General features: G+C 38.1%; 1 protein-coding gene across 3 annotated transcripts in view; it reads left to right on the plus strand.

Moving 5' to 3' along the window:
• The window catches only part of Prkd1 (protein kinase D1), a 394,421-nt gene that overhangs the window by 248,303 nt on the left and 130,341 nt on the right, over positions 1–15,777 (plus strand). For all 3 annotated transcript variants that reach the window (XM_041658222.1, XM_041658220.1, XM_041658221.1), the window contains exon 2: positions 10,673–10,811. In XM_041658222.1, coding sequence (XP_041514156.1) covers positions 10,763–10,811 — 49 coding nt within the window. In that variant the 5' untranslated portion in view covers positions 10,673–10,762. The remainder of the gene's footprint in view (positions 1–10,672; positions 10,812–15,777) is intronic.

Raw genomic sequence — 15,777 nt, forward strand, 5'->3', positions numbered from 1 at the left:
TCTAAAATATGCTCTTTGAAAGTCTTATTGTATATAGATTCTATTCAAGCAGAACATTATGTCACATAAAAGAAAAGCCTCTTATAGTCAAAAAGGATTATGCATATTTTTTCCTTCTCATAAAAAAACAGAACATTAAAAAAATATAAACCTTCAGATTTGTCAGCTGTCCTGAGCAGCTAGACGTCCATGTCCAGCGTGGTTCTGCCCTAAGCTCTCTAACCTGATGCAGGGGGCCAGAAGTAGAGAAAGCCATGCTGGGATGCAGGAGGACCTGTGGTGGAAGGTAGCCACCCTTCAGTCTGGCACGTACAGCAGAGACTACTCTTAGGAAGAACATGAATATTCTTGACGCTTTTCATCTTAAGTCTTTTAACAATACCTTTCATATTGGTGGCATGTTGTTACTAGCATTTTGTATTTTCAAAAAAAGCTTTAAGTCAGCTTAAGAAAGACTGTGAGGTATTGGAGCCCTGTTGGAGCCCTCCGAACTCCTCAGGTACTACACTGTGTCCACAGATTGACAGAGGCACAGCACAGAATGTGGTATTTAGATGCCAGCAATGCACCAGAATGAAGAGGAACATACAAGTCTTTTGAAGAAGGCATTGAGACATGTGGGCCAGAATTTGCTTTGCAGAAAGGGCAATGAACACATCTTGGTCTGCTGAGTTCCTTAAGCTCCTTCTGATTTATGCTTCCACCAAACAAAAACAATTTAAGGAATAAAGGATTCACTCAATTTGACCTTCTTAGTCATTGCCCATCACTGGGTGGGGGCATCAGGACTAGAACTTGAAGCACCTATCCAACATCCACAGTCAATAGCTCAGAGAGGCAAAAAAGAATGCATGCGCGGTCATTGCTCAGCCTATTTTTTTCTAATCTTATACAATTGAGGACCAAAAGCCAGGGAATGGTGCTGCCCACAATAGATGTGTCTCCCTATCTCAAAGTAATCAAGACAATCCTCCAAAGGATGCCCATGGTCAGCCAGATCTAGACAATTCCTCATTTAACTCAATTCCCAGGTTATTGTAGATTATGTCAAGTTGACAATTAAAACTAACCATTAGAGTCTTTACAATTTAATTCATTCCATGTGCGGTTTTATAACCCTTTAGCTTTCTCGTGTTTTCTTACTGTAGCCCAAGTACTGACTGCTTTGGAGGGTTTTTTTTTTGCCCTTCTACTTTCAAGAGTCGAAATCACTCACCTTTGCCTACAAACCACATAGCAATAGGATATGTACAATTAATGAATGGCCTGTTTTTCTTTAAAATTTTAGTGCAAACTTTTATGTGTAGTGTACATCTGATTACAAGGGAGAAAGAAAGAACATAGAAAAAATAATTATCTGCTGCAGGGAGGGGGCAAGGAGAGGAGAGAACCGGAAACCTATAACAAAGTAAGAGCTCCAGAAATCTGCTAAAGGGTTGAACATGGGGTCAAATGCAAATCTGGATATCTGTTTGTTGGGGAATGGAACTAGAGCTAAGTCTCTTAGCTGTTAAACCTCAGCTCAAAATGAATCGACTACTGAAATGTAAGGCCTGAATCTATGAAACAAAAGAAGGAAAACAAAGAAACATTTCAGGGCATTGGGCCATTTCAGATAAGACCCCAAAAGCACAGCAAGCAGGAGGAAATATGAACAGATTACGTCTTCCCAAGTCAAAGAACTCTGTGGAGCAAGTGAAATAGTCAAATGAGTAAAGAGACATTTGGATGTCTGTTAACTATACAGCTGACAACAATTAATCCAAAATATATAAAGAATTCAAGTAACTAAAAAGCAGAAAGAAAAAGGATAACTGATAAGAAAGAGCAATAAATATAAACATTTTTCAAAAAGGCATTCAAATGTCCAACAAGTATATAAGAAAACACTCGGCATCTCTATCACAGAAAAGAAAATCAGAATTACAGTGAACACTTTATAGTAGCTGTGAAATGGAAACAACATACATGCCCATCACCAGAGGAGTGAATAGAAAAAAAGTGGGTGTTTCTGAACTAGAGGAGTAGATAGCCATAAAAGGACGAAATCCTGCCATTTGCAACAGTGTAAATAGAACTGGAGATCACCGTGGCGGCGGAAAAAAAAAACAAAAAACAAAAAAACAACAAACCCCGACACATTGAGACTACAAGAGCTCATTTGAAAGCATTAGCCGCATAGAAACAGAGCTTAATGGTTGTTAACCAGAGCCTGGGGAAAGTTGAGGGAGAGAGAAATAGCCAAATATTATTAAGTGAGTGCTAAATCATGGATAGAGAAAACCCACAGTAAATGAATGATACATAGTAAGTTGTGTATTTCAAAAAGAAATAATAGATATGATATAAAAAAGAAATAATACAGGAGATAATTATGCTTACCCTAATTGGGATTTTGCACAATGTATGTGGTAGTTTGAATGAAATGTCTTGGGTAATTAAATACTTATTCCCCAGTTGATATCCCATTTAGGAAGTTTAGAAGGTATGGCATTGTTGGAGGAAGTGTGTCACTGGGGTTGGGCTGTGAGGTTTCAAAAGCCACAAGCCATTCCAGTTCACTCTCCTTGCTTCTTGTTTGAAGTTGGAGATATGAGCTCTCAGCTGTTCCAGTTGCCATGTCTACCAGCTGCCATGTTTCTCTACAGTAACCATGATGAACTCAACCCTTTAGAACCTTAAGCCCAAATAAACCTTTTCTGTAAATTGCCCTGGCCATGCCTTGGCTTATCTTATCAGTAGGAAGTTGACAAAATACTCAGGAGTAAAAACCTTTGGCTTGGCAGTGGTGGTACAAGTCTTTAATCCTACTTAGAGGCAGGTGGGTCCGTGAGTTCAAGGCCAGCCTGGTCTACAGAGCTAGTTTTGGGACAGCTGGGGCTGTTAAATAGAGAAACCCCATCTCCAAAAAAACAACAACAACAAAAAAATTAATGTGAGCTCTACAATTAATATATCTCTCCAAGTTCGGCAGGTTGTAAGAAATGAAATCATATGAAAATGTTCATTTTTCATAAAGTCATTAGTATTATTAAACATTAAAATCATAATCAAACAAGGTTATCCTTCATTTTAAAGGCAAATATTTTAAACAAAAAGATTAGAATTGTACATTGATATTTATAATATGCTTAGTTATAAAAAAAAGTGGCAAGATAACATGAGGAGTGGACATGAAGCCTACAGTGCAGAACCCTTGGGTTGGATGTGAACCTTGGTCATGTAACTGTACATGACAGTGTGGCTGCCTGGCACATTAGTTTAAAAAAAAAGAAAGCAACAAAGAGAACATAGGGTGGAAAAGGGAAAAATTAGTCACCTTAATTATGAATAAATTAATTTTAAATGACAACAACCCAATTAGAGATTGCCAGAGTGGATTTTTTTCAACAAGTAAGACCTGCATGTATGTCATTTGCAGAACTCAAAATATAAAGAATGAAAACTTTAGAGGATGGCAGAAGAACGGAAAGCACATATTAATTATGAGAAGTCTAAAATGATCACTCACACTGGAGACACTGCCAGTGACAAAGACGCAAATGTCTGTGTTGAGACTGCCTACCCTCCTCCCCTCAAAGAGAAGCACAATCATTTGAAAGGAACCTAGTTTTCCCCATTCCTAGAACACAAGTCTGTGAAGTGAACTGAGATCGTCCCCTGATTGAGGCCCTGAGCAGTGGCAATTTCCCCAGCATCGTTGTAGATTGCCCCTGGAACAGTGGCAATTTCGTTGACCGGAATTGACACAGTGAACAGCCAAACAATACTCAGCATCATTTTACTCTGCCGCCATTCTTGTTTGATACCTATTTTGTTACTATGTTAAAGTTAAACCTTCCTTTTTAATTAAACAGAAAAGGGGAGGTGATTACCATTAATGAATAAAGAAACTGTTTTGGATCTATAGCAAGGCAGAACTTAGGTACGTGGGGAAAGCTAGGCTGAATGCTGGGAGAAAGAAGGGCAGAGTCAGAGAGAAGCCATGGAACCAATGCCAGAGACAGATGTGCTGAAATTTTGCTGGTAGGCCATGACCTTGTGGTGATGCACAGATTAATGGAGATGGGTTAAATTAAGATGTAAGAGTTAGCTAATAAGAAGCTAGAGCTAATGGACCAAGCAGTGATTTAAATAATACAGTTTCTGTGTGACTATTTCAGGGCTAAGCAGCTGGGAACCAGTAAGCGGCCCTCTGCAGCAGAGTTCTTCTTTCATAGAGTCCATGTGTCAGTGAAATCCTTTTGTGTCTCTGTCTGGCTCATTTCACTGAAAATAATTTCCTTCAAGCTCATTCATATTATTTTAAGTTACATGATGCCATTTTTTTTAATAAAGTAGAAAGTCTCAGTTGTATGCTACTGTGTAGCTTCTGTAGCCATTTCTCTGTTAAAGAATGGTTCTTATTCCTTATCATGACTAATATGAATTGTACAAGAATGAACAAATGATTGTAAATGTCCTTATACATTCCTGATCTCAATTCCTCTGCAAGTGTGGCTTCTCCTTTTTCTACTTTCCCCCCCACCTTCTGTTATTCTCTTATGGCTGTGGATGATAATCAGGATAATTGATTTTAGGTAACATATGAGGATGGCTTTAATCATCATTTCTGTGAAGATTAGGAATTGTGAATATTTTATATATATTCTAGTTATCTGTGCATTTTGTATATGATGTCTCTTCAGATCCTTTGGCCATTTTCTAATAGTAGTGTTTATTTTCTTTATTTGTGTTATTTCAGTTTCTTGTATCTCAACATCTGCATTCCCCTATTAAGTATCTACAAATACTTTGTGTAACCTAAAGAAATATCCACTTTCACCTATGTAGTATTCTGCAAACTTCATAATTTGGGGCTTTGTTCATCTATCTACAGGGAGAATAAAAATTGCAGGAACAGTCTGAAGTTAAAATTTTGGCGTTCTGTAAAGCATTGTATTGTGTTGACATTGTTTATTGTTTAAATGATGGGTAGAATTCTGCAATGAAAGTTTCTGTGCCTAGATTCCCAATTTCAAAAAAGTGTTAAACTTCATTCAATACTCTTAACAGATGCACTGCTAATAGGATTCTGTCCCCGTTCATGAATTTTCTTCTGCCAAAGGGAACTATCCACTTCCTCTACACTGCCAACCAAGGAATAAAGGTGTTCACATTATTCCCTCAGCTTTATCCTCATGACTCTGGATTAATCTGTTGATATGTGGAGCATGCACACACATGACCACATGTGCAAATGTGTGTGTGTGTGTGTGTGTGTGTGTGTGTGTGTGTGATTTATCTACTTATACAAGTGTGCTGAAGATGTAGTCCTCACCATGGTGTCAAGGTGGTGGGGCTTGTAAGAGATGGAGACTTTGTTACTGAGGAGCTGTCCCCAGAAGGTGTTATCCTTGGAATGTTTAAACTCTTCTAAATTTGTCCACATACCTACTAAACAATCAGACATAAGCAGAAACATGTTTGTTGGTATATAAACTTCTGTGAACATTTGTGGTGGCTTTATTTGTTATCATAAACAAACAAAAAATTAGAACTATCTTAAATGTTTCCTATCTCTAGCATGGATACATCCATGAACCACACATACAGTAAGTACTGTGAGTGCTTTAGGAATAAAGTAAAATAAACTCTCAATTACTAAACCACAACACCAAGAACTCTCAGAATAATTTTTCTAAATGGAAAAGGCCAGACTCCAAATTTTCTTTCTTTTTCTTCTTTTTTTCCTTTTAAATTATTTGTTTCAGTGACTAGTTTTTTTGTTTGTTTTGTTTGTTTGTTTGTTTTCCCTCAACTGGACCCAAGTTAGAGCTAAGTAGGAAGAGGAACTCCACTTGAGAAACTGTCTTCATTATATTGCCTGTAGGAAGTTCACTATGGTATTTCCTGGATTAATGGTGGGTGTGGGAGGGTCCAGCTCACTGGGGGTGGTGCCACCACAGGGCACCCAGGGTTATATCTACATGCAGTGAAAGCCATGGCCAGCTAGCAAGCTAGTGAGAAGCATTCTTCCCTGGCTTCTCTTTAGTTCCTGCCTCCAGGTTCCTGCCTTGGTTTCCCCTAATGATGCACTGTAACTTGTGAGCCAAATAAACACTGTCCTTCCTAGGTTGCTTTTGGTCATGATGTTTATCACAGGAATAGAAATCTAATTAGGACAGAAATTGGTACCAGCTTCATGGTCTATTATGACAGACCTGACTGTGCTGTTTTGGAATGGAGGGTTGTGGAATGAGTTTGGAGCTTTTGCTGGAAAATCCATTGAGTACCTCAGAGCTTAATGAGCTGCTGTGCGAGCTTGGAAAATAGGACTGCGGAGAGAGATGCAGTCAATGGAGGCCTGCTCTGTGATGCTTCAAAGGGAGGCAAAGACACTCTCAGGGAGGTTCCTGTGATTTTGATTTTAATTAGGAATCTGCTTGGGCTTTAGGATCAGCTATGATGAATCCAAGAGTGATACTGCTAAGTAAACCCTTTTCTTTAATGGGGTAGTTGGTATTGGTTAGCCGAGGTAGACAAATCAGCTGTCATTAAGAAGAGAAGAACATGAGTGAGTCATGAAGAATACCTGGTGCTTGGTGCTGTTGGGCAGGTCTGGGGTCCCTGAAAAGCACGTAGAAGAGGCCATGGGTGAAAAGAGCAGCCTCGGTTGCGTTAGAGATGCCAGCATACTGGAGATTCTTGGAGAACAGGAGAGCAGCAGGTGTGTAGAGGAGTCGGTCTGAGACCAGGAGATGAACTGTATGTTCTGTGAGTGGCAGATCTAGAGCAGGGTAGCCCAAAGGCTTTTCGGAGCTGGAAGATTGTGAGTCTCAGATACTGGACCCTGAGCTATTTATACTGTTGGGAACTTTGGTTTAACTTTGATTTGGTAGTACCTAAGTCCTGATATGCAACCTACTTTGATATTACAGGAACTTACAATTAAAAGACCTAGGTATTTTAAATACACTGAAATTTTTTAAAGTGTTTGAAATTTTAAAGGCTTGTGACTTTTGAAGTTATATTTTACATTATAATCTTTATGCTAGCATGAAATCTTGGGGACAAATAAGAAGGGTAAGGTTATAATTGAACAGTTTGTGCTTATGTGTCCATTTAACAAGGGGTCAATTGGGCTGACTAGTTTTATTGTCACCTTGGCAAGATCTAAAGTTACCTGGGAAGAGGTATCTCACTTGAGAAGATGTGTCTTCCCGAGACTGCCTGTAGGCAAGTCCACAGGGCATTTTCTTGATTAATGATTCATGTGGAAGGGCCCAGTTCACTAGGAAGATGTTCTTGATATCATATGTAAAACAGATAGCAAGCCATGGTTAGCAAGTCAGGACATAGCATTCCTACATGGCGTCTACTTCAGTTCCTGCCCTGAACGATCTGATTTGGCTTATAGGCTGTAACCGGTAAGCCAAAAGAACCCCTTTGCTCCCCAAGTTCCTTTTGGTCATATTTATCACAGCAATGAAAACCTAACTAGAATATTTATCTTATTTTTAGTGCTTACTTTATGTGATTGCTTTTTTCCTTCATTTCTAAATTAAGTTTTCTTTTTAGCAGCATAATAGTTTTACACATGTCTATAATGCATTCTGATTACTCTCTACCCTTATTCTACCTCATCTCCCTCTTATTACTCTTACTCCGATTTCTCTTCTGTTCCCTTTCCCAGATTCATGATTTTTTCTTTGTTTGTGTGTATGTGTCTGAGTGAGAGAACCTTTTATTTTAATTGAAAATTCATGTTTCGTGACCCCAGTTATCTTGACTTCCATCAGAAGGTCAAATTAGAGCCACAAAAGGCACTTTCTAAGAACCCGGAGAGTAAATTGTCAGTATGATGTTTGGTCTCTTTCCCTAGGCAAGAGGACGTGTTAAAGTGGTGGGACTGTCCTAGGTCTTAGCTGTGGTTTGATCAGTACCTGTCTGTCTTGCTTGTTTGACTATCTCTATTTATTTATATGTTTATCACTCCATCAGTCTATCATCTATCTATCTATCTATCTATCTATCTATCTATCTCCTATATATCATCTGTTGATCTGTAGATACATATAGCATGTGGCTATATATACACACACATATATATGTATGTATCCTATGTATATGTTATACATTTTTAATCCTTTTAGAACTATACTCTAAAACACTTGAATTGTATTATATGTTTGTTGTACTGATGCTATTTATAACTGCATGAAATATTAAGCCTCTAGAGATAAACTTGAAAAATATGCCTAAGATATATATATAAATTTTAGTATATATATATATATATATCTACAAATATTGTTCAGATAAATTTAAATAGACCTAATGTATAAAGCACATTGGGCTCCAAATAGAAAGACCCTATATGGAATAATGTATTTCTTCCCAAATAGGTCTATGCAGAATCACTGAAAAGTCATAAAACAATTTTTATGTATATGCCGAAATTGATTAGTTGATACTTAAATTCATGTGTATTATGAATAATATAATTTAATATAATATACAATTTGTGAAATGCCTTTCAAGGGAGGGAACTTGAAGGAAGAGTTATTATTCTTTATTTCTAGGCCGTATAGAGTTCTGATAATTATAAATCCAATGTGATACTGGCATGAAGATGGTCACATCCATCTACACACACTCATCATGAGAACCAGCAATGCTACGCCTAGGTGTTTACCCACATGAAATGAGAGCATATGCCCACTAAAACACTTGTACACAAATGTTTGTAAACTTTTTATTTGTAACAGCCTTAAATTAGGGATAAAAACAGATGTCCCTTTGTGGGTGAATGGACAATTATGCTAGATCCATTTGATGAAATACAAATAAATAATATGTACGCAGTACATTTGAATGATTCCAGTAATATAACTATAAAAGGAAGCCATGAGGTTCAAAGTGTCTAGAGACTATTGTGCTCTTTCCTTTATGTGAGACTATACCACATGAGCTTGTCCGTGGGGACACAGACGAGCTCTGACCCATAGTGGATGGAGGAGAGGACAGGGCCGAGGAAAATTTCCATGACCATGCTTCATGGGTTTATTATGAGTTTGTTTGCATTCTTATTTACGTTTGTTGAAACTGCTTTTCTATGTGCTTATGTGCATTTTATGTAGTATGATTAATTCTTCAAGGAAGTAGTCTTTTCTTTTAGAATAATTGTGACTTGTCCATTGTTTTTAAGACTGAGGAAAGTGGTATTTCCGTTTTCTCTTTGTTCTCGAGTGCTATGATGATATTATTGAAGACATTTTTAAGAAGTGAACTACTTTTTCCCTTTTAATTAGCACAGTGGAAGCGGTGACATCATTTCAGCTGCTGTGTTTATTTTAGGAAAGTCTAAGAGACATGCAAAAGTAGTTTTAAGCCTTGTCATCAACATAGACTCCTAAAAGCCCAGAAAGTTCTGAATATATTTATTTTTAATTTATACAAAAAGGCTCATGTGAATGAAGTCCCTAATTTTATGAATAAGAAAAAGATGGATTCATAATAACTGCACTTTTCTCCAGAATATTATATTCTGGACTTTTATCACAGTAGAAGGCAGATCACTTTTTCAAAATTTTGAGTTTGTAGGCGGGGCCTCCCTATGAATCCCAGGCAGGCTTGGATCTCAGTGTGTGACAGAGGCTAGCCCAGAGCCCACACTTCTCCAGTTTTCCTTCTTCTGGTTCCAGAATGATGGGACTCTAGGCATATGTCTCTACTTTTTGGTTCTTTATCGTGATATTCGTGTGAGATCCAGCACTGATTCCAGTATCAAAAAGGGAGTCTTCTTCTTTGCCTTGTGACTGTCCACACCATATTAGACAGCTTGACATTTGAAAGATAACAGTGGTCAGTAATCCCTTTAAAACGCAATGTTTCAGTAGGCCTTCATGCCCCAAAGTTCATTTGTATCAATGCTTGTGTTAGTGAAAATCCTTCACACTTAGTCGGAAAGCCCTTTTTGATAGTTCTCACATGACCTTGGATTTATAACCTGAAAGAAAGCAAGGAAGGTAGTGAGTAGATCCCAGAGGAGAGGAGTGTTGTCTAGCCTGGTTCTGAGAGCCCAGAGGAGAGTAGTGCTGTGTAGCCTGGTTCTGAGAGCCCAGAGAAGAGGGGTGCTGTCTAGCCTGGTTCTGTCCTGGGTCAGAGATACTGTAGATTCCAGTAGACTCTGTGCCTATGATGTGTTTAGCTTTCTTGAGTCATGTCTATTCTGGAATATATCAAAACAGACTGACTTGACTTTTTTTGTTTTGTGTTTTTGTTTGTTTTGTTTTTTGCCAAATTGTCAAGTTATGTATAACAGAATTTTAATTAGCTGATTCCTGTTTTAGGTGAGAAAATGCATCCTTTTCCTCATACCACCTAGTATGCCTAGTATGTTTCTTAATCATGTTACTATAGAAACTTCTTTGAATCTGTTCTCTGTTCTTTGTTAATTAGAAAACGACTTGGTCATTCATTGTTGGCCTTATGATGCACAGCCTCTCTCCCACTAAAGGAGTCTTTGAATACCATTTCTGACATTCATTTCTTTTAATTGAATGTTCTAGATGTGTGCACTTTTTCTAATTAGCTTACATTTGTGCCCTGACATTTATTTTATTTTTCTTTTAAGACAAAATATTTAGGATGATTTTGACATCTAAACTATTGTGGTATTGCATTGCAGTTCCCTGAATGTGGTTTCTATGGACTATATGATAAGATCCTGCTTTTCCGGCATGATCCTACCTCTGAAAACATCCTCCAGTTGGTGAAAATGGCAAGTGATATCCAGGAAGGAGATCTCATCGAAGTGGTCCTGTCCGGTAAGTAGGATCCTGTTTTCCATTAGTTGTTTTTGAAGAATTTTTGGACCTAGTTTTTTAGGTGACATAAAAAATATATAATGTGCTGGTTTCCAACATGAGATATTTTTTGGTTCTGTCTAAATGAATTTTTAAGCTTATTTTGGAAAATCCTGGCACAGTTGTATATATCTGTAATCCCAGCACTATCAGGCTGTGACAGAGGATCATGAGTTCAAGGCCAACTTAAGATAGAGTGTGTTCCAAATCAGATTTGACTACATAAGGCAGACTGTTTCGAGAAAGAAGAAAATTGGGGAAGAGTTTGCCTTTTTTCACTTCTAGTCAGGACTCCATTATATATTCCTATTGCGTACTTTCACCCAGCCTCGAAGACACTCATCCCTTTATCCGTACTTATACCCATCTTCTAACTTATACGCACATCCACATTGACACATACATTCCGTTTAGCAACTTGAATGGCTTGGACATCAGCACAAGCAGTTATCGCTACAGTGATGTTGTGGTGCCCCTTGGGTCCCCAAATATCTAGAAGCAGACAGAAAAAAGTTGAAAGAGCTTTTGATTTGCTATGGACTGCTGAGACCAACAGCAGTGGGGGTAGATGCGTCCTCACCATGCCCATGATACTGGTTAAGTCATTCCCCAAGGATTGCTGTGTTTCTGCCTGCCTTGCATTTGATTTTGGTCTTAAAATTCATTTTTTTTATAATTTTGAATTCAAAAGTTATTGTTGTTAGCGCAGTACCTATCGATACAGAAAAAGAAAATGGGTGAATTTTACATTAAAACCATAGGACCTATGATCTGCTGCAGCAGAAGTCTTTGCAGTGATGGGTGGCTGAGCCAAAGAATGTAACTGCGTCCAGATTTTTATTCTTCATTTTTTAAAATAGAGTCACTATTGAGAAACTGAGCTACATGGTTTCTCTCGGCTCCCTGACTTTTGTTGCCTGCTGTCGCTTTGTCTACAGGAAATCCATTGTTTCAAATTTTCTAGACTTCCTAACCTGGAATTCTTTCCCTGATCTGTGCTTGTCCACAGGGGTCCTGATCTTCATTCCCTTGTGTTTATTTAATTGGTTCTGCCCTGCTTCCTTCCACTCATGTTTTGTCTGCAGAGCTTCTCCATCTTGGTTTTGTGAAGTCCTTGTTTGCCCTGCTTGCATTGGATAGCTTGTTATCACAAAATAAATTTTCATTTTTACAAAAGAAATAATTCTTTATTGTTTATGAGTCTGGGCAGTTGCTAAATAAAAATAATAAGCAAAAGCTTTGATGATTTTTTTGTTAAATTTTCAAGAAGTCATGTGTTTCTCTGGGCTGTCGTTCTCTGTGGTTTTCTGGCTTTTGCCTGCTTTGCCTTATCACTTAGAAGTGCTTTCCTGAGGGTTCTTATTCTGAATAGTAGGGGCCATTTCAAATGACATATTCAGTGAAATCATATGTGGCATGGGCTATTGCCCCAATTCCTATTAAACCAATATCCATGCCACTCTGCAAATGAGGTATTCTGTTTTATGAGTGTATTTTCTAGATAGTAATGTACAGGCATAAATGAGGACTTGTTTTTCAGCTTTTAATTTGTTTTCTTTCCATTTTATTTAAACATCAAAGCATAATAAAATAAAATAAAATAAGATAAGATAAAACAAAAACCATTACACTGAAGTTGGATAAAACAAGTCAAGAGAAGGCACAAGAATCAGAGACCACGCATTCACACTCCAGGAGTCCCATAAAAGCACTAAACTGAAAACTGTAATATATGCACAGAAGACCTGATGCAGACATTGTAGGTTCCATGCTTGGTGCTTTAGTCTCTGAGTTCATATGAGCTTAGCTCAGTTGATTTGTATTGTCTTATTCTCCTGGTGGGCTCCATCCCTTCTGGTGTGCCTCCTCTTCCACACAGTCCCTGAGCTCTGAGAGGAGAGATGTGATGGAGAAATCTTAATTTAAAGCTGTGTGTTCCAAGGTCTTGCTCTGTATTTAATGCCTGACTGTGGGTCTCTGTGTTTATTCCTTAGAACTATTACCCCCATATTTTAATGTCTTTGGCATGGGAAGGTGCTCTGCATGCTACCGAAAGAGAAACATAAACCTCAACCCAGCCACAAGACTTGTGATCTATAATCTCTCCTATCTGTAAAATATGATAATGCAATGGTGGTACAGGACTCATTGTGGGAATTACAAATCAATGTTTGATTTGACTTAAGGCCCATTCCATGAGCTAGAACCCATACCTGGCACTGCTTGGATGACCGAGAACCAGACACTAGATAACTCAGAGACATATGGTAAAACCAAATACTTCTTGACTTAAAATAAAAATAACAACAACAAAGAAGATCCTTAATGTTATTCTGCTATAGTCATGGATTGGTGCTATAGTCATGGATTATTTAGTCAACTTTAGAGAGGCTTTCTCCTAAAGCAGGGGCATGAGGTCTTTTGAAAACTTTGTTTCTAGCTTTAATTTCCTATCCATTTTACTTACATATGTATGTGTTATACTCATATATACATACACGCTCATAGATAGATACATAGATATATAGATATCATAAATAAAGATATTAAATTTGTTTTTTAGATACCTTCCACTGACCTGTGAACTTCACAGGCAACACTGTCCTTGTCCCCTGGTGATTAGCCCTCTGTGCAAGATTACACAGCAGTATAGTTTAAAGGAGGCAACTGAAACTTCCTAGGGCTGTGCTGCTCATGGGGACGGAGGAGCTTGACTCATATGCTCTGCTTGATCCAGGCTGGATATCAATGGTATGTTATGCTTCCCCTATCATGCACGCCATTTTCTGGTGGTGCTCTTAGGTTTCACCGTCACTGGCACCCAGACTGCTTTTGACTGGTTAGTTACATAGCATTAATAAACCATGGGCATTTATTTTCCTCTTGAAGACTAGTTTTACCATTAAATTTTGTTTACCTAAATTGTCTGATATTCTTCTTCCCATGATTAAATTTAATCTTTTTCTTTGGTATAAGTGCATTGTTATATTTTTGTTGTATTTAGTGTTTCACCATTGGAAATGTTTTCTGACATAAAATCTCAGGCAAAAAAAAATGAGATAAAATCTGGGGAGAATGTACTTTTGAGAAAGGTTATTTTTCTCTCTCCTCACATCAGTGATTTCTCTTTCTATTGTGATATCTGAGACCTTTTATCATCCCATGTTGCTTTGAGAGTTCATAGTGAACCAGACTTCTGCTGGCTAATTGCTTGGCTTTCTTCTCCCTCTGTTTGAAACACAAGTCTTCTGTGACTAGTAGGTTTTGACCCGGTGGTAAGGAAAATATTGCTCAGAAGTGGACGGATTTTGTAGGAAGAAAAAAGATGAGTAGCTTCATCTCTGTGCCCTAGGATACACACCCAACTCTGGCAATAGCACTTTGTTAAGAAACGGATTAACTTTAGACCCACTGTTCTGAAGCAGGAAACACTCCATGTGGATGTTTCTCTTGGCAAAGACAAAGCCCAGGATTCAGTGTGTGGTTCAGAACTCTGAAATAACGATCATGGGAATCAGCTGCACTGCTCTTCATGATGGTACATGAAAGCCTATTGTTTAACCCGAGCAGCAGATAGGTTACAGGACCATATTTCCAGGACTCAACCTTCTTTGTACTTTTATTTTCGTCTTCATCTCTGATGACAGTTTTCTGTGCATGCACATGTCCGTGTCTGTGTTGTACAGAGACATCAGGAATTGTCAAGAATTGCATTTCTGCAATACTTGGCTTGGTGTCAGTCAGGGAAACAGGAGCCGAATTGCGGGCAGAGTGGACCGTGCGCTGGACACAAAATTAAAGAGTTGTAAAACCATTTGGAAGTAGCTGATCTAAGAGAAAGTAAAGTGGAAAAGGACTCGTGGAGGAGCTAGAGCCACCTGAGAGTGTCATTGCCTTCCCATTCTTCTTGGTGTCCCTTCGCGCTGTTCAGTGTAGTTGCCAAAGGAGTCAGATCCTTCTTGAGTTATGAAGAACTGATTTTATGGACATAGAGTACCAGTGATTTTCTTTATGATTTTTTTGATACCTCTGAGGTTTGGATATTTTGAATTAAAGATGCAGCTTGTACTAGATAAAGTATCACAGACATGAATATGACTTGGAGTCTAAGTTTTTTTTTTTTTTTTTTTTTGTCTGTAGGTAAGGTGCTGTGTGCAGTGATTGCACAGGTCTCTGAATCAGACCATCTGGGCTCATGCCTTTGCCTGTTCATTGCTACTAACATCCTCATTGAGTCATTTAATGATTCATGATTTCCTTGTCTGTGAAATGGCAACAGCCTACACTGTAGGTTGATACAAAAATAAAGCAAACATGTAAAACACTCAAGAACATCAGTACCGTAAAAATTGTACTATTAACTTAATATTGTTTGTTTGCTCTTTGTAGCCTCTAGGTAGACATTCCCAGGAAGCCAATCTGATAACTCTGAGGATTGGCAGGTTAAGCAATATTAAAAAAAAATCTTGTAAGATTCATCCAAACTTCTGTACAGCTGTGAAACTATGCTTTCCAAATTCCCATATAAAGTTGACTTTCTCATAGGATGTTTTTAGATTCCCTTGAACACCTAGCGGGTCTTGCCTCTGCTCTCTTATTTTTCTCCAGGTCATATCCATGGCCTGGTTGATTTGAAAATGGGTTTCTAGTCTCTATGCTGATGGTGCCTCCCTCTTGTTTCATATAGAGCAAGAATTTTATCCTAGAAAATACGGAGTTAAGTGTTTGGGGGGATGGTTCACTTAATAAAGTGGTTATCGCATAAACATGAGGCCTGAGATCAGATCCCAGAGCACAAGTAAGAAGTTAGACTTGGCATCATGCATCTGTAATTCCAGTGGTAGAATTTAGCTTTTTTTTTTTCTTTCTTTCTTTTCAAGACAGGATTTCTTTGTGTTGTGGGAATTCATTCAGCCAATAGCCTTTT

This window comes from Microtus oregoni, unplaced genomic scaffold (genome assembly GCF_018167655.1).
Source record: "Microtus oregoni isolate MIOR12 unplaced genomic scaffold, Mior012 000009F_ref0000495, whole genome shotgun sequence".
Lineage (NCBI taxonomy): Eukaryota > Metazoa > Chordata > Mammalia > Rodentia > Cricetidae > Microtus > Microtus oregoni.